The sequence below is a fragment of the Trachurus japonicus genome, chromosome 24, assembly GCF_045865225.1.
Source record: "Trachurus japonicus isolate A0001 chromosome 24, Traja_1.0".
In the NCBI taxonomy this organism is placed as follows: Eukaryota; Metazoa; Chordata; class Actinopteri; order Carangiformes; family Carangidae; genus Trachurus; species Trachurus japonicus.
This window is the reverse complement of record NC_140930.1, coordinates 11,515,695-11,533,131: the sequence shown is the minus strand read 5'-3', so window position 1 is coordinate 11,533,131 and position 17,437 is coordinate 11,515,695. Positions and strand designations below refer to the sequence as shown.

The 17,437-nt window shown below is 40.2% G+C and overlaps 4 protein-coding genes across 4 annotated transcripts; 3 read left to right on the top strand and 1 right to left on the bottom strand.

The window, feature by feature from the left end:
* Positions 1 to 684: 684 nt before the first annotated feature.
* Positions 685 to 3,321, bottom strand: ppil6 (peptidylprolyl isomerase (cyclophilin)-like 6). The gene is made up of 8 exons (XM_085771073.1): positions 3,143 to 3,321; positions 2,941 to 3,036; positions 2,374 to 2,562; positions 2,120 to 2,182; positions 1,829 to 1,976; positions 1,471 to 1,530; positions 1,229 to 1,364; positions 685 to 1,141 (listed from the first exon to the last, which is right to left on the bottom strand). Exons 1-8 carry the CDS (start codon positions 3,218 to 3,220, stop codon positions 1,030 to 1,032), a joined length of 882 nt encoding a protein of 293 aa, XP_085627199.1. The 5' UTR covers positions 3,221 to 3,321; the 3' UTR covers positions 685 to 1,029.
* A 118-nt stretch (positions 3,322 to 3,439) lies between these two features.
* Positions 3,440 to 9,838, top strand: gen1 (GEN1 Holliday junction 5' flap endonuclease). Its single transcript, XM_085771072.1, has 13 exons — positions 3,440 to 3,844; positions 3,992 to 4,190; positions 4,281 to 4,457; positions 4,915 to 5,025; positions 5,112 to 5,185; positions 5,280 to 5,365; positions 5,641 to 5,791; positions 6,194 to 6,230; positions 6,332 to 6,412; positions 6,509 to 6,639; positions 6,726 to 6,787; positions 7,754 to 7,903; positions 8,453 to 9,838. The coding sequence occupies exons 1-13, from the start codon at positions 3,684 to 3,686 to the stop codon at positions 9,787 to 9,789; spliced, it is 2,757 nt and encodes a 918-aa protein (XP_085627198.1). The 5' UTR covers positions 3,440 to 3,683; the 3' UTR covers positions 9,790 to 9,838.
* A 1,730-nt stretch (positions 9,839 to 11,568) lies between these two features.
* Positions 11,569 to 12,083, top strand: msgn1 (mesogenin 1). The gene has a single exon (XM_085770851.1). It carries the CDS (start codon positions 11,584 to 11,586, stop codon positions 12,004 to 12,006), a length of 423 nt encoding a protein of 140 aa, XP_085626977.1. The 5' UTR covers positions 11,569 to 11,583; the 3' UTR covers positions 12,007 to 12,083.
* Positions 12,084 to 12,760: 677 nt separating this feature from the next.
* On the top strand, positions 12,761 to 16,883 carry LOC146961402 (uncharacterized). The gene is made up of 6 exons (XM_085770958.1): positions 12,761 to 12,977; positions 14,075 to 14,163; positions 14,584 to 14,757; positions 14,958 to 15,098; positions 15,638 to 15,763; positions 16,361 to 16,883. Exons 2-6 carry the CDS (start codon positions 14,075 to 14,077, stop codon positions 16,449 to 16,451), a joined length of 621 nt encoding a protein of 206 aa, XP_085627084.1. The 5' UTR covers positions 12,761 to 12,977; the 3' UTR covers positions 16,452 to 16,883.
* Positions 16,884 to 17,437: the final 554 nt, after the last annotated feature.

Below are 17,437 nucleotides of genomic sequence, written 5' to 3'. Positions count from 1 at the left end.
CTAGGTCATTATTTTATCCTGCCACCATGCTACGTGGTGCACAACACATAATGTTGTGTCATGCTGGGGGCGATGACTCAATAACTGTTAAATTAACAAGATAAAAAAACAACTGAAACTTTATACTTACATCAAAGCTACTCTACATTCAAACTGTCACAAGGCTGCATGTGATATTTATGCATGTTTACAAATTCACAGAGTTTTAACCATCCCATATTAAGTTATATTTATGTTTTGGAGGAATGTGTTAGGAGTTTATTTGTTCATTGCACATAAGGGGAAACATGATTTACACTCACCAGCATGCCCTGTGTTACCTATAGCTCAAGTTCTGTCATTATCCTCAGAGGCCTCGGTGCACGAGAGTACTGTATCTCAACCATCAGAGGGTCTCTCCCCCTGAGGGCAGGACAATTTAAGACATCTGACATGAGGTCATAGGTCGAACCTGATCTGAGAAGAAACAAGGGAAGGTTTATGACCACATTTCGCAAAGGAGGCAGCCTGAGCATGACTTCGACGTGAGTTCATGCTCAGGACACAGAGTAATATATGCTCTAATTTGCTCACAGCTACAGGTATATGGAAGAATACATAAATCATACCTAACCCTAACAGAATTAGTGAGCATATGTCATCTTTTGTCTTGAAGGGAAAATATTTTACACATTTTACGAAAATAGCTGCTTGCGTAATGGCTGCATCACTCTCTTGAAGTCATTTTCAAATGTACAGAGCAGAAATCTGAGTTGTCCAACAGCACATTACATAACTACGTAAGACAAATATTTTCAGTTCCTCCCACCTTATCTTCAGCATTCTGCTTGTACTTCAGTATCTACACACAGGTTTACCCTGTGTACACTCAATATAGAATATCATAGTGATCATGAAATGTAATCAAACTAAACACGAAACATTTATAAAAGTATAATAATATTGCTCACATACACTGATCAATTAATGTAGAACTTCTTCAGAATCCTAATAAAAACACAAAACACATTTTACCTGAGTCATTTTGAGCTATAGCTTTAATACTCCGCAATTTCTAACTTTACACTCAAATTTGGGTCTCTCGTTGCAAGTTGGGGCCTCTTCCAGTCTCTTGAGGATATCGACTCCTTCAACCACTTGTCTGAAATGAAAAATAAAGACATTAAACTTGAGCAAAACTGTGACAAGATTATACAGAATGGGCAAATGACTGTACGTGTTATACAACCCAAAGGCCACGTAGGTTCTGTCCATCCAGGGTGTTGGCTGCAGGGTGATGTAAAACTGGGATCCATTGCTGTGGGGACCCTTATTGGCCATTCCTAGGATTCCCCGCTTCGAGTGGGAGATAGCAAAACTCTCATCTGAATGGAGAAAGGACACATATTCAGGTGTATTTGGAGGTAGCACTTGCACAGTTTGTTCTCATGGTAATATTTTAGATTTTTGTTATTGTATAGATGTTTTTACCTTCAAATGTTGGCCCATAGATCGATTCACCTCCATTACCTTTACATCCAGGGGAAATATCTGGAAAATTGAAGGTTAGGACTGTCTGAATGTGTGGTTTTGGGACATAGTGGTGCAAAAACACACATATCAAGACATTTTTTTTAACATACTTTACTTTAGGTGTTTTAAATAATAAACAAGGCCTGGGTCTGTATACTGTATGTTCGTAAATGCAAAAAAATATGTCAGTTAACTGCACTGTAGCCCTTAACGAGCAAAGAAGACAACACAAATTTCCATATGTAGTACAAGAGTACATGAAACCAATTACATTAGGATAAGTCTTGTTACAGAACTGGTGTGGACTCTACAGTACCTCCACCTTGCACCCATCCATTGGGCACTATCCGATGAAACAGGGAGCCCTGGTAGCAGAGTGGGAGGCCGCTCTGTGACAGTCCTTTCTCTCCTGTGCACAGAGCCTCGAAGTTCTTTGATGTCTTTGGACAAACATCTGAGAACAGCTGAGGAGGAGGGAAGACAATGTGTCTTGAAAACATCAGTCACCTCTTACACATAAAGGCGGTTTTGAAGAGATGACATCGGAAGTAAACACTGTGAATATACATGAACGTGTCCTGTACTTTGTGTGTAAGTGGTATTTCACCTCAAACAACAGTCTCCCCACTGCTTCTCCTGCAATATGCATTTCCATGAATACAAACTGATGCTACAATAAAAGGACAGACATACATTATTTTTCATTTATACTTGTAAATGTCTTACATACAATTACAAGACTGCATATTATATCACTTTTACTCACTATTCAGGTAAAAACTCACAAATAAGATTGCAATGAGTAATATTTGGCTGAGATAGTTAATAATGAAAAATTATGTGACTGTGATGCTGACTTGCCCCAGTTTTCTGGAGGTGTTTGGTGTAGCAGTCCTCAGTGAGAGCCACATAGAAAGCCTGTGGCTGAGTGAAAGTGAAACTCCACTCATTCTTGGCCCAGCTGGCAAAATCTTTCTCATTACCGAGTAGAAGGCCGTTCAGAAAGCACATCAGGCCACTGGAGTACTGCCACACTTCACCACGCAGCTCCTTGAATCACAAGTGTCGAACAGTGGATGAGCACTGATTCAGATTTTCAGAATAATGTTAAACTAGAGCAGTATTTTATCATGTAGGTGGGTTTGAATTACCGGTGTTATTATTATTTATAACAGCATTAGCATCACACATTTCAGGTGGAAACATTGAATCTAAACTGATACATTTTTTATTTTACTGAATCTAACATAGGTTCACTGCTTCACTCAAGTGAGATATAGGAATTAAAATTTCCACCATTGACTCCCACAGTACTCACACCTCTCCAGTCACAAAGGGACCGCGGATTTGCTCATTATAAATAGTATTTGTTCAGACATATTGGAATAAAAACAAATATAAGAAAACAAATATAATCAGGTGACTCACCCTTTTCTTGTTGCACAGGTATGTGTGCCACTCATATTCAAGTAGAGGTTGAATTTTTGGATCCACAAATGCCTCTGGAAACTTCTTCTTTAGTCCCTGTTGTTGTTCATAGTCAAAATAAATTAGTGCTGTTGTGAAAGTCCAGTTTAGGACACATCAATCATATAAAGCTAAAGATTTTGAGAGAAAAAATATTTTTCACCTCTGCGATACATTTGGCAATATGGAAATTTTGGTCTTTAATTAAGCCGACGATTTCTATATTAACTTTTGCGTCCATGGTTATTAAGAAAAACAAACAGCCCTAAAAAGTAAAAGGATTAAAACTGAAAAGTCCTATGTCCGCAAACAAGAGTCTCGTATCCATAGCAACAAGAATCCGGAGGCGCTTTCATATGACGTCCTCGTTAAAATGTCCGGCTTCGCTCGATTTCGCTAAAGTAGTCCCTTACTTCCTTATCTAGTTTTAACTTAACATGTTAATAAGCACACAATTGACCTAACAAACGTTGCATTTTTATTATGTTTTTAATTTCAGCCACAATCAACGCTTTAAATGCCAAAGTAATGATTAATATAGTAACAAGGGAGCTTAGCGGAAACACTCTCAACGAAGTGGGACGTGGCCCCAACGGCGCCTCTGTTTGAAAAATCCGTCTCGTTGTCCTGTTTGTTTTGTTTAGTCGTCGCGTTTTTTCTACAGTTTTCTCTCGCTGTATGTGTATATAAACTAATTTTAAGTGATGGGTGTTCACGATTTGTGGTCTATTTTGGAGCCGGTTTGTGAGTCGGTGCCGTTGTACAGTTTGAGCGGAAAGACGTTAGCAGTCGATCTGAGTTTGTGGGTGTGCGAGGCTCAGCACGTCCAGGCGATGATGGGGAGAGTCACTAAGCCCCACCTGAGGTAAACTCACCTTTACACACTGCATACGAATTAATTGTTCTTCACATTAGCTCCAGCTCTAATATTTAAAACCCCCAACAATGTTTGCACATCACATCAGGTGGTCTTCAGTCACCACAGTAGTGCCATGCTCTTTTGTGTGTGTAGGAATCTGTTTTTCAGGGTGTCCTCCCTCACGCTTATGGGGGTAAAGCTTGTCTTTGTCATGGAAGGAGAAGCCCCTAAACTTAAAGCAGAAACCATGAACAAGAGGACAGAGACAAGATTTGGAGGATTTAAAAAGGCTCCTGCTGCCTGTAAGTCCACTAACACCAGTAGAGGGCGCTTCAAAGCTGTACTCAGAGAGGTTGGTGGATCTGTTTCTCTCTCCTCTGCACCCTAAATTATAGTATAAGTTCATATTGTTATTATTAATCACACCTTTGTTTTACTCTAGTGTGCAGAGATGTTGGACTCCTTGGGTGTGCCATGGGTAACAGCTGCAGGGGAGGCCGAGGCCATGTGCGCTTACCTGGACTCACAGGGCCTGGTGGATGGCTGCATCACCAATGATGGAGATGCATTTCTGTATGGAGCCCAAACTGTCTATAGGAACTTCAATATGAACAGCAAAGTATGTTTGTGAAAGCGTATAAATACTGTTTGAAATCTGGGCTTTTTAAAATTATATGATGTAGAATTGAAATACATTTTAATTAGCCTGTGTGAGAGGAGAGTGTTTCAATCACTACATTAAAATACATTACCGGTATTTCATTACTTATAGACACAGTTCAAATAATCAACTAACAGACTGACAGTTAATAAATTGATTTAATATTTGTTCATTTATGTTTTATTGCATAGTTTATGACAGCAAGTACACATAGATCCCTTTGGATGTTGACAAAACCAAGCAGTTGATGTGTTATGGTAACTTTCAAAACTGGTTTAGTCTCTTGCATCATCATTAGGTTATTAAAACATTTTTTATACTGATTTGTTTCATGATCTATTATTCAAAGTAAACAATACCTAGATTGTAAAAATCATCAAATCTACATTGTGTTGTCCCTCACTCTTCTCTCCAGGACCCTCAGGTGGACTGTTATCGGACCTCTCGAGTGCAAACAGACTTACATCTGTCCAGAGAGAACATGGTTGGTCTGGCTATCCTCCTCGGCTGTGATTACATCCCTAAGGTACAGAATACCCTTTGAAACTGTCCCACTCAAAATCGACATGTGACATGTGTGACTAATATTAACTGAACTGTGAATTTTCTCAGGGTGTAACAGGTGTTGGTAAAGAGCAAGCTCTTAAACTCATCCAGACACTGAAGGGACAAACACTTCTGCAGAGGTTGGAGACACAATCTACCGATCAGTTTCTCTCCTGCCTGTTTTGGGATAATTAATGTTTAAATGTTGAACTAACTCTTTTCTGGTCACTTCAGGTTCACCCAGTGGAAGGAGGATAACGCAGGTGTGTCTGAGAGAGCTGTGAAAAAAGTTCCTCACTGCCTCGTGTGTCGACATCCTGGTGAGTGGAGCCCTGCTTTGAACTCTGACCCCTACCTGATCAGAAGTAGAGAGCAAAATGGGGGTGTCCCACATCTCACACATGGCTGATTGAAATCCATTTAACCTGTCATGTTAAAACATACACGTACGTGAGAGATGTCTGAACATGCCTCTGACTTTACATCCAAGTCGTAGCAACGTGTTTCTCTAGTCGCCATTTCCCTCCTTCTTTTTCCTCCTGTTTCTACTGTTTCATCACATGTTCACTCTGATTTGTCCTCTTTTCACTTTAAGGTTCAGCAAAGGCACATGAGCGTGGCGGCTGTGTGTTTTGTGACAGTAAACATTTCTGTCAACCACAGGATTTCGATTACCAGTGTCCCTGTGACTGGCACCAACATGAGCAGACCCGCCAGGCTGCGTCTTTTGAGGCAAATGTCAGGAAGTATGTGACTTTCTGTAGATAAACAACAGTTCAAAATCAAACTTACTTAACTTAACAATTATTCAATTAGCTAAGTGTCAAAAAATGATCAGCATCGATTTGTTTAATTTTTTGCCTATTCATTAAGCGTTTTTAAGTTTGATTGTTCATGATACTCAAGTGTCAACTTTCTGATACAAGATTGACATTGGGAACTTCTGATGGGCCTATTTCATTATCTGATTGACTTTTAAACAATCACTAAATTAATCAAAAATAACCGCAAACAAGAGCTGCAACTATAAATTTTCATTTAATCTTTTTTGTTAAGATTCAAAGGGATTGTCAAAGGATGGTTTGTTTTTTATGTTACTTCTATTCTGATCATCCAATTATATCTCAACTGTTTCATTTCTTTTTCAGGAAGACACTGGCAAGTCAACAGTTCCCTTTCACAGAGGTACAGCTGTTTTTATCTGCCAAGGTTTCCATGCCATGGTTTCATATGCTATTATTATAGCTCTTAGTATATGGTTTTAATGCATGTATTGCTTATTGCAGATCATTAGAGAGTTTCTGATTTCCAAAGATAAACCTGTGTCACATTTCAAGAGGAGACAGCCAAATATGCATCTGATGCAGGTAATTGGTTTGTTTAAATTACTTGTACAATTCATTGTATAATTTTCTCATTATAAAGTTGCATGTAAAAAAAAAATGTGTGTTTGTGTTCTCCAGAAATTTGCCTATGACAAGATGGAGTGGCCGAAACACTACACGTGTGAAAAGGTTTTGGTCTTGATGACCTACGCAGAGTTGATGAACAGGAAATATGGAAGAGAAATGACATCCCAAATCAAGCCCCTTAGGTAATCCTCCACATTTATTGGCAATTTCTGACAAAACAGTCTTTTCATGTTATGATAAATGGTTATTTATTTTCCTCCAATAAAAGGATATTGAAACCAAGAGTGAGGAGTGGTGTCGCTTGCTTCGAAGTCATCTGGAGCACACCAGGTCAGTTCAGACCTTGTGGAAAGGTTTTTTTTTTTTTACTCTCTTGGTATCTCATCCCTTTTAATCTGTGATTCTCTGATTTCGCGCCGTCGTCTTTCTTTCACATTCGATGTCTAACAAAACATCCTCTGAGTTGAGTGACACGACTGCTGCATTAGGCGCAGGCTGGGGGTGCAGGGTGCAGGGTGCTCGTCACCGGGTTGTCTGTTAGTGACTGGCTGTGAGGTGGAGCTGAGAGGTGACAGATCAGTCACAACAGCCACTAGGTGCTAAACTGGCTTCCTCTTCAGGCTGGGAAATCCGTCATATCAAAGTCCACTTCACTAACAAGCCCGCCTGACATGAGCGGCCTGAGAAAGTCTCAATCAGCTTTTAACTTACGTGGCTCCACATCGCTTGTGTTACACCATGTTTTGATGCTGGGGTTATGTAGTTGACATAGTATTATCTACATCTAGAGGCAAATAATGCTAAGTTTGGTGAATTTGTGAAAAATGTAGATGTTTAACAGCTGAATCCCCCAAAATCGTAAGCCAGTTGATTGCAGTCATTAAAAAGATGTTGTGTATTGCATGTGTTTGCCTTATCGAGGAGGCTTCTGCAGTAGTTTCCATTGCAATTTAAAATCTTTATTTGTTTTAATCAGAAATGCGTTGAAACAAAGTACTGTGTTTGCACCTATAAATCCTATTATAAGTTGTCCATTTTGTTGCTGTGCAAATGCAAATCATGCAATATATAGAAGATTAATTTACCTTAAAATGTATATAAATCCAATTAAAGTATTCTTTTCCCTTTGATTCTGTAATGTTTTACTGTAATCGAGCAAAGCAACGATTTTGTCTCTAACTTGTCTCACTCAAAGACAAAAACAGGAGCAAATTTACAGTAAGCCAATTTGACCTGACCTTGATGTTTTTTTTTGTGTGTGTGTCTGTGTGCATGTGTTTTATTTTGCCACTGCAGAACATTACGTGTTTCCTGAGGATCGGCCTGCAGAGGGTCAAGATGAGGTGAGGACGGTGGAGGAAGAGTCTCTCGTCCGTGTGGCGTTCCCGGAGCTGGTGGAGAGCTACCTGAGGGACAAAGCCCTCGCTGAAGAAAACAAGACCAAAAGTAAAACAGTGCTTTGTAATCTTTTTCTCTCTTTTAAAAGAATTACATGTCAGGAGTTTAAATGTTCAATTGCTGATTAGTTTTCTCAGAAGATTCTTCCATCTTCGGTCTTGGAAAGTTACCCCATGTCTGACAGTACATGTAAATAATGTTTCACAGACGTGACAGGCTAGGAGACTTCCCACACTGGGCTGACAAGGCTGTTCTGATCAAAGGCACCTGGAGCTTTGACTTGTTTTTCAAAGCTGTCTATTACAGCCGCTCTGACACCTGAAAATGTAGAGTTTGGCAGCTCAGCTAGTTCACACCAGAGGCTTTGATGCAGCTTAGAGGTGTCTGTCTCGCAGGTCTCGCTGTCACTTTATGCAGGTTGTACTGTTTTTCCTCCTGGTTATCATCACTGCTGTAGACCTCCATGTTCTAACACGTTGTTTGGGACAAGTAGCTACTGAGAGATTGGAATAGCTTCAGTGCAGAGATACGAGTGAATAATTAGAGCAGCCATGATTTCAATCTGAGGTTTTAAACTTTTGAAATTTCCTTTTACAGAGAAGAAACCGAAGAGTAAAAAGGAGAAGCCATCTGATGTCTCCGATGGGATTTCGGATCTCCTGGCGCAGATGAGCCTTCAGAGCTCCGTTTCGGCAAATTCTACCACTCAGTCACAAACACTGCCCCCGAAGATTTCAAACACAGAAAAACCAGAGGTGGTGGTGATTTTGGACTCTCCAGTGAGCCATAAACAGCACAGTAACCCCAAAGAAGCCCACAGCAGTCTGGGTAACTGCCCCAACACTCCTCTGTCTAATGCAGAATCAGATGCTGCTGCTGCTTCCCCGTCTGTCTCTGCCGCCATTGACGCTCTACACCTGAGCAATATCGACTGGGAGTCTTCGTCCTTCACTTCCTCTCCACCTCCACAAGCAGCTACAAACCACACTGTCGGACCCAAGAGAAATGTGAAGGAAACACGGGACGAAAACACCTCAGGCGATGTCAAACAAGCAGACTCCAGATCAGCTCCAGGGCAGCTGAGTAACACAGATTGCCCCCTAAGAGACAGGGTGCTTATGAGGAATACAGCCAAAGCTATAACCCAGAGGGACGTAAACAATGATGTGGTGTCAAAACAACTAAATTATGAGTTAGCCTCCCTGGAACGTATTCATCCTCACAACTTCAACTCAAAACCAAATGGACAAATCTCCAGTAAAGGCGACAGTGATGGTAAATTGGCAGGGAAGGAGAGTGATGTCAACAAAAAAGTGCCACTCGCAGATAAAAGCCAGAGTGTGAAGAATAAAGCAGAAACAGAGACGCAAAATTCAAAACAGTCATTAATATCATCGGTACGAGACCAGTGTAAGCCGAAGGACAAAGGTGTTGGTTCTCAGAAGCCTCCTCCGAAGTATAAATTTGTCAGGACGGCCATTTCTTCATCTGCTGCCCCACATCAGAGGTGCCACTCTGACCCGGGTCAAAGTGACAAAGACAGGGACGTGCCGCAGACCACCAAGAAGAGCGTGTGTCTGAGCGTGTGCTCGTCCAGCGAGGACAGCGATGCAGAGAACCAGCAGTTTGGACCTCAGAGAAAAGCAAAGGCGAAGCCCTGGAACAAAGTCTCCCTGATACCGACGATCAAACAACAACAACAAACAACAAAACCGACTCACGGCCTCCAGAGATACAGCGCGGATGTTGAGATAAACACAACATCTGTATCGGGCAAAAGCAAAAGCCGGGATGTCCCAGCAGCGACTGGTGAAGATAACGTGCCCTGTCAGACTCCAGCCTCACCTGTCGTGTTGGATAGTGATGATTCAGTGATTTGTAGTGAGAGTCCACTCCCACTGGCAGAAAGACTGAGGCTCAAGTTTCTGAAATGAACTGCAGCGTCACTAAATAATGGACAGTTCTTATTATTATTTTAATGTTGAATGTGAACAGTCGATCCACCATTCAGGGAACAGTTTTATTTTGACAGAGAAGTAAAAATCTTAACTCAAGGTCCACTAAATGGCTTTTTACAACAGAGCTTCAACAAGTAGCCAATTGATATTAAATTAATCAGCATTTTTCTCTCTTTTTGATATTCTAATAATGGTTTGGATATTGCGACACATCTCTGATGATTTCAGCTTCTCAAATTAGAGAATTTGCAACTTCTTGCCATGAAGTAATAAATTATCTCTGGATTTTGGCCTGTTGATCAGACAAGCGATTAATCATCTAGTGCTTTAGGAAAGTTGTTTTGTATACCAAACAATTAATAAAGAAAATAAATGTCAGTCTTCTCCCAATTAGAACTTTTTCTGTAAAACAAGGGAAATTTTAATTAAATGTCCGTTTTAGTGAGATGTGTTTAGGAGGAGGCTCCAGAAAAAGTTATCAGTAGACTTGTTTTTTTATTTGTTTGTTTATAAGGAACACATTGGACATATTAATTATGATACACATAGTTTTATTAAAGGTGTGCCATTGTATTTTATGTTATGTGTTGGATCTTTTTTTTTTAAACTCAAGTGACTGCATGGGCAGTGAGGAAAACATCACACTGTAGAAGTAAAGAAACACCACAGCCTGTTGTTTTGATCCTGGATTTAACAGATGATGTAAATCAGGTGAAAAGTTTGTGTATTAGCACAGTTTTCCATATTAAACACCACATTATGGCACCACATGTGCTGACTTTCTGCCACTGGTCTCTGACAAGCTAAATGTCACTTCACACAGAGAGAAAGAGAGAGAAGCTGAGGGGGACACTGAGCCATTGGCTTTTACAACCCACTAGTGTTGGCCCCCTTGATCATGAGTGAGGCCTTACTCACCTTTTCAGACATGAAAGGTCTGGCAGGAGCTTGGTGACAGCTGCCCAAATAACAACTCACTCACTAGTGCTGCCTCTTAAATCCCAGTACTTTTCCTGAAAGTTTCCTTACAGGTTGTCTGAACAACTCAACTCAATTTCCAGTGCAATAACTCGCATTTATAGGATCAGAGTGACTTAACTTTTTGGTGCAAAACTTCAACAGATAGAGCTGCACTGGGGAAAAAGGAGCAAAGCTGCAAAGTCTGTGATCATCTAAAGGGAAACATGCATTTAGTATTTAAGCAGACAAGACTATGACTTGAGCAGATTCTCCACTATTAAGTCTTTAGATAAATAAAATCTCCAAGGCCTCTTTTAATTGGTTTAAAATGATGTTTTTTGACCGTGTAACCTCCAGACTGAAGACACACGCAGGCCTGATTTATCGGAGGGGTGTGAAGATCTCAGGTGAAACCGCATCCTCCCATCTCTTCATTAGACAGATCACATCAAACTGATAATTGTCGTCGTGCAGACTTTAAAGAGTAATCTCCCACAAAAGGAATCTAATTATTTTTCTTTCTATCACATTATCCGTCTATTTAGCCTTATTCACACCCCAGTGATAACGAATGACGGCCTTCAGGGGAAGGTTGCATTTTGCCACTTGTGGTTTTCTTTGAACTTTTTTTTTTTTTCGCCTGAGCTGTGAACCCATAAACCTCCGGAGATCTGCTTCTATATAAAAACGCTTTGGGTTGAAATCACCTTCACAGAGTCGTCGTGGCCTCCTCCCATACCTGTCATCCTCCCTGGATGTCATCCTCGCTACATGGACGCCTGGAAACCTCTGGATATTATTACTAACAACATGGACCTGGAAGTTACTAAGATACTGTCTGAATGGAAGAGCCACGAAAGCAGTTTTGGAGAAGATCCGGACTCGCTGCAGTCCGCCTCCCCGGAGTCCTCCTTGGACTCCATGTGCTCCTCGCCGGAGATGTGCTACTCCAGCGGGCATCAGCCGGAGATCAAGGATTTCTCGTTTGGTTTCCCGCAGGGGCGCAGGACGACTCAGAGGCACGGCAAGCCCAAGATGTCCACCAAGAGGCGCATGAAGGCCAGCGAGAGGGAGAAGATGCGGATGAGGAGTCTTGCAGAGGCGCTGCACCAGCTCCGAGACTACCTGCCGCCGGACTACAGCAAAAGAGGCCAGCCTCTGACCAAGATACAAACCCTCAAATACACCATTGAATACATCAACAAGCTTTCAGACATCCTGAGCCGCGCGTAACGGACAATGAAATGGACCACTTTTACGCACCAGGTCCATCCACATCTGGACATTAGATGGAGTTAGTTTTATACCTCTGGTGAAAAACCAACATTAAACTTAATCAGTATATTTTCATTTAAAACTTTACTATTCGTTTTTGCCCTTCTCATGTTGTAAATAATCTTTTAGCGGGCACTTGGCAATTATTCTGTATATGAGGAAATCTTTGTCGTGGTTATGAATTCAGTGTTTGGAAATAGAGTTTGCTGTTAGTTGAGATGTATGTGTTTGTGAGTGAAATAATGTATCCAATATTCATATGTTCGTGTTAGAATTTAGAAAAAAAAACGCATCTTACTTACTATATCAACACTTCTGCTATATTTTAGAGCTTTTAAAAGTTGCTGTGTGATATTATTTTTTCTTTTGTGTCTGAAATAATTAGTAGACTTCTGTTGTTTTTTTGTATGGGACAAGTAAAATATTACATTCTTCTCACATTTTTTCACTTATAAAAAAAATTGTCACACAAATTCAACGTTTTGAACGCAGGTCAATTCCACAAATGTGTTAAAAATCTACAATAAATGTATGTTTTGTGTTGAACTTGTGGCCCAGTTACTTAATGAACCGTCTTCAGGTGGGAGCAAGGGGCTGTAAACAGTAAAGAATGTACGTCAGGCCATTCGTCCAATCAAAATGCCAGAACGGCATTGAGTGACAGCAGCCAGCAGCCAATCAGACGCTAGCATTCTTCAAGGTGGGCGGGGACATTCGTACAATGTGTTTCTCACAAAGAAAATCCCAACCTGGGGATGAATCCAGTCTGACGAAGCCGCCATTTCAAAGCGTTAACGGGGCCACAGAAGCTGTAGGGATTTGTTTTGTACATTTTTTATTTTTCTAATATATATTTTTATTTTTATTAGCACGTTGGAAAAAAAATATATTCCCGTTTTGAATCTACCTCGCCTGCAGCACCAACTGAAGTAAGTCGTTGCCTTTCTGTGTTTCACCAAAGCGTTAGAAAACCTCAGGAACGCCCCTTTCATTCACTACTAACCCTCTCATTTAGCTGCACGTTTATTATTAGGTTTATTTACTAAATATTTTCGTCAGAAAACGCTTTAGCCAAACGTGAAATGCTAATTTGAACACTATTTATACTGTGTATGTCAGGGCTGCTCTGCGATGTTAATTCCAGGAATTAGACTACCCCCCGTTAAGCAGCAAGCATTATCATTTAACCAGCTGTGCTCAACGTTTAGCCCCTGTGTGTTTCACAGTGTTAAGTGGTATAATTTGAGACATGAAGTGCATTTGTTTGCACATGACATCTTTGCTGTTCCTAGCTTAATATTAAAGCGCTCACTCGGCTCCAACTGCCTCTCGGGATCAGGATAAAAATGTTTCCATGACGCTCGTCGTGCCTTTGGCTTTGCAGGCTTATTTACTTAAAAATAACACCGAGAAAGTATGTATATGTGTCAGTCCGCCATGGCATGGTCTTTATTCACAGACAGTATTGTCACTGTCATATGCATCAGAGATAGTGAATAGAAATCAGTGGCACTTCTTCACAAAACCTTTTATGGTTGTGGCTACCTCTTTATAATGTGCAATAATGTTATATGTGATAATATGTAAATTCATACAATTACATGTAGTCTAGATATCTAGAGATACTCTCATTGGTGTACATTGGAAGTGTGAAGTAAATTTTATTTCAATCACAGAAATAACTGTTTTGTAAAACTTATTAAATCAATTTACCAAGATTGAATTCATACTGATGATTACTGATGATGAATGAATACATCTTGGCAAATGAGGCTGCCATTTGTTCACATCACACTTGATTAAGTTACAGCTGCAGGGAATTCACAACTTATTTCTGCATGAATTTATTTTAAAGATGGTAAAACGCCCTATTTTTTCCGCAAGCGGAAGCAGAGAGTAAATTTGCATTAGCAAGTTGTGTTTCTGTGTCTAAGAAATTCAAGGATGTTAACAACCACTAATGTGAAATACATTGCCATTGTGGTAGTGAGCTGTGTGTAATTATTACTGACCTGAATCATTTCAGATGGACGCAGACACAGAAGAGAAGATGACAGAAACTTCAAAAACTTCCAAGGATGAATCTGAGAAACCTGTAACTGAGAATAAATCCAGGTCTGCCCTGTTGAATCATAAAATCTTCACTTTCCTTAATATTGCAAAATGGGGCAGTTGACAACATTGTTGACAATTAATCATGATCTTTGTTTCAAAATTATTTTTTATTGAGTTTTCCTTGGATGCATGTTTATATCAACTGTCAGGGCACACAGGATTTAATCGTATACATCCAATTAATCATGATCTTGATGAAAAAAGAAAGAGATAAGATAATACAAGAGGCCTTTATTGTCACTACATTAAAATACAATGGAATTGCAACTGCCCATCACAGTGATATTCTGGCATATAGACAGTATCATCACACATCATAAAAGCAAGAACAGAAAAACACATGCATAGTTATGGTGTTGAGTTTGAGTTTTTTAAAAATTATTTCTATTTCATCATATGTTTATACTTTTTTGTCCGTAGGGGTCGGGGGTTCAAAGGCCGTGGTAGAGGGGGTCGGATGGGGCGAGGTGGCATGCGAGGTGGCATGCGTGGTGGCATGCGTGGTGGGAGGGGCATGATGAAGGGGTTCGGACCACCCGGACCGGGGAGAGGAAGAATGAAGGATGGAGCCATGAATGGATTTGGACCCATGAGGTACATCACTAATCAAACGCCTTTGAAATGTTTTTACTGAAAGCGAAACTGCCACTGATGTGTACTGTATTTAGCAATCAATAAATTGATCAACTTTCTTCAGGTTGGTAATGGATTACACCCTAAACAGTGCTTTTCTAGTCTTAGTGCCATTCACTATATCCCACATTCACAACCTCAACACTGTGCTTCCCTTGCAGGGGAATGGGGCGGATGCGTCCTTACCCAGACCTCAGAGGACATCGAGGTCGGGGGGGCCCAATGGGTATGGGCCCACCTCCTCTTCCTCCTCCCCCACCTCCTCCCATGCACTTCAGAGGTCCCTTCCCCCCTATGTCAAGGTAACCAACCTCACACAATAATACACGGGGAAATCTGTTTAAGATTTTAAGGAAGAACAACCAAAGTTAGAGATTTTTCGGTCCCATCATGATCTTGTTTTATAAGGTTATAATAGAAAGAGTTGAAGTGTGTCCAAGCAAATTTCCGTCAAGGATATCATGATTTAACATAGAAGAATACATAGTATTTCATTGAAAACGATTACATATGTAAGAAATTAACTGACTAAACTTATGTATTGTGTCACGGGTAGGCTGTACAGTGTGGGAATAAAGGTTAAATTTAATTTATACAAACTGTCACAACATTACTACAATATTTGCTTGGACACACTTTATTGTTTGTCATACCTTTTGAAATTGAAGTTCATTGCATTTTTGTCACTTTTTACTTTTTAAATTACTTGTTTCCACTGAGTGGAATTGTGAACATGGATGTCCATCAGTCAGGTTTTGACACGTTTACTGACAAAATGTGCATGAAACTTTTTTTGTCTGTTTGTTTGTTTTGTGGTGGTGTTGTTTGTTTGTATCTGTAGGCATGGACCCCCTCCACCTCCTCCTCTAGGTCACCCTGGTTTCAGAGGGCGCCCCCCTCACCCTCGAGGACGCGGGATGCCACCTCCTGGACCCCCACGCCACTTCCACCCCCGTGGCCCGAGAGGGTAAGAGCTCTTTAAACATTAACACCATGCTTAAGCTTTGCAAGTCACAATTCTCTGCACTTTGCTTGCACACGTTAAAAAGTCAATCAAATTTGTTGTAAAATTCACCTGGGAAGCACGTGAAACATGCGTACACCAGTTGTGTTCCTTTAAATTTGCGATGGAAATACACAGCAAGCTGCGAGAAAAAAGACTGAGGGTTGTGACACAGATGCACAGACTTTTCTGTCTCTCTCTCTTAAGCCTCATTATAACTTAACTTTCTTTACTTTGACTTGCCCTCTAATTATCGCATTTCTTTCTCAGTTTGTTTACCAAAATAGAAGATATAATGCCCAAATAGTCTTACTACAACAGTTGTTGAGTTAAAGAGCATTACGTTAGTTTGTAAATATAAATTACACTTAACCAACTCTTAACTAGTGCATGGAACAATTAAAGTGGAAAAGACATTTCACTGTATTTTGCCTTTCAAAGGTGCACAGGTAATTTAAAGGGGGTGAGATCCCCAGCAGGGCTGCTCTTATCAGAGTACGCCCCCCTCCCCCTATTGGCGAAAGCCGAGAATCCAATGTGTGATTTTATCCTTTTACACAGCTACCACAATGGACCGGTCTCTCCTCCGCCTCATCCCCCACCTGGCAGAGGCCAGAGGTGGCCAGGGCCCCCTGGTGGCCGACGCTTTTAACACAGCCTGCCCTAAAAACAATAACCAAGCACTTGTTAGTGGGGCAGTGAATGAAATGCCCCCTGAATTATGTGTTACACAAAGTCTCTGAGTATCTTTATGACATACTCTGTGGCCAAATGTCTGGTTATTGATATTGTCTACTGGCAAAGAATTAATGTGAAATGACTAACTTTCAACTGAGGACATATAAAATGCCTCAGTACTTAACAATGTAAAGGCATTTTTACATTCTGTTACCTATAAATACTGTTGGTACTGTAGGAACTATTTGACATTGTTAAACTGTAAAGATCAAGGTTGAAAGCGCTGTTTTCAAATGGAGGAAAATTATTGTCAAAGTTCATTAAATGTTCTTTGGTTCTTGTTAATGTCACCCCGTGAGCCTTAAGAAAATTTCCTGATTCTTAATAAAGAATAAAATATGGGTGACTATGTATGTTTAAAGGTGGGGGAAAGGGGGAAATTAATGAAAGAGTGCACAACAGCCCTCCAGGACCCCTGCTAACTAGTTTAGTACACCTTGGACCTCCCTAACCTTCCCTTTTTTGTTACAAGCAGTGAAGCAAATATTGTTTAACACTTACACAGTTTTCAAGTGATCAGACAATATTCCACTTGTCACTTATTCATGAGTATTTAATTTTATATTTTATATCGTTAATGTGCAGCTATTTTAAGTTATGAGTATTGCTGTTTGGAACATTCATGTTTGTCTCCAGCAATCTATTGTGTAATGACAAAAAGGAAAAAGAATTACAAATGAACAGTATACTGAAATATATATATCTAGTAGCTTTTTATAAATGAAAGCAAATTCCACTAGTATTTGCTGCAGTTAAGGATAAGAAATTACTCTTTACTGTGTTTAGTTTTTTGAAGTGTTATAAATTCTTTATTCACTGTAATTAACATTACTTTTGTGAACCTGTGAATGTGTTTTGAGAACCATCAAGACGTTTGACGTAGTCGTGAAGAAAAAAAAG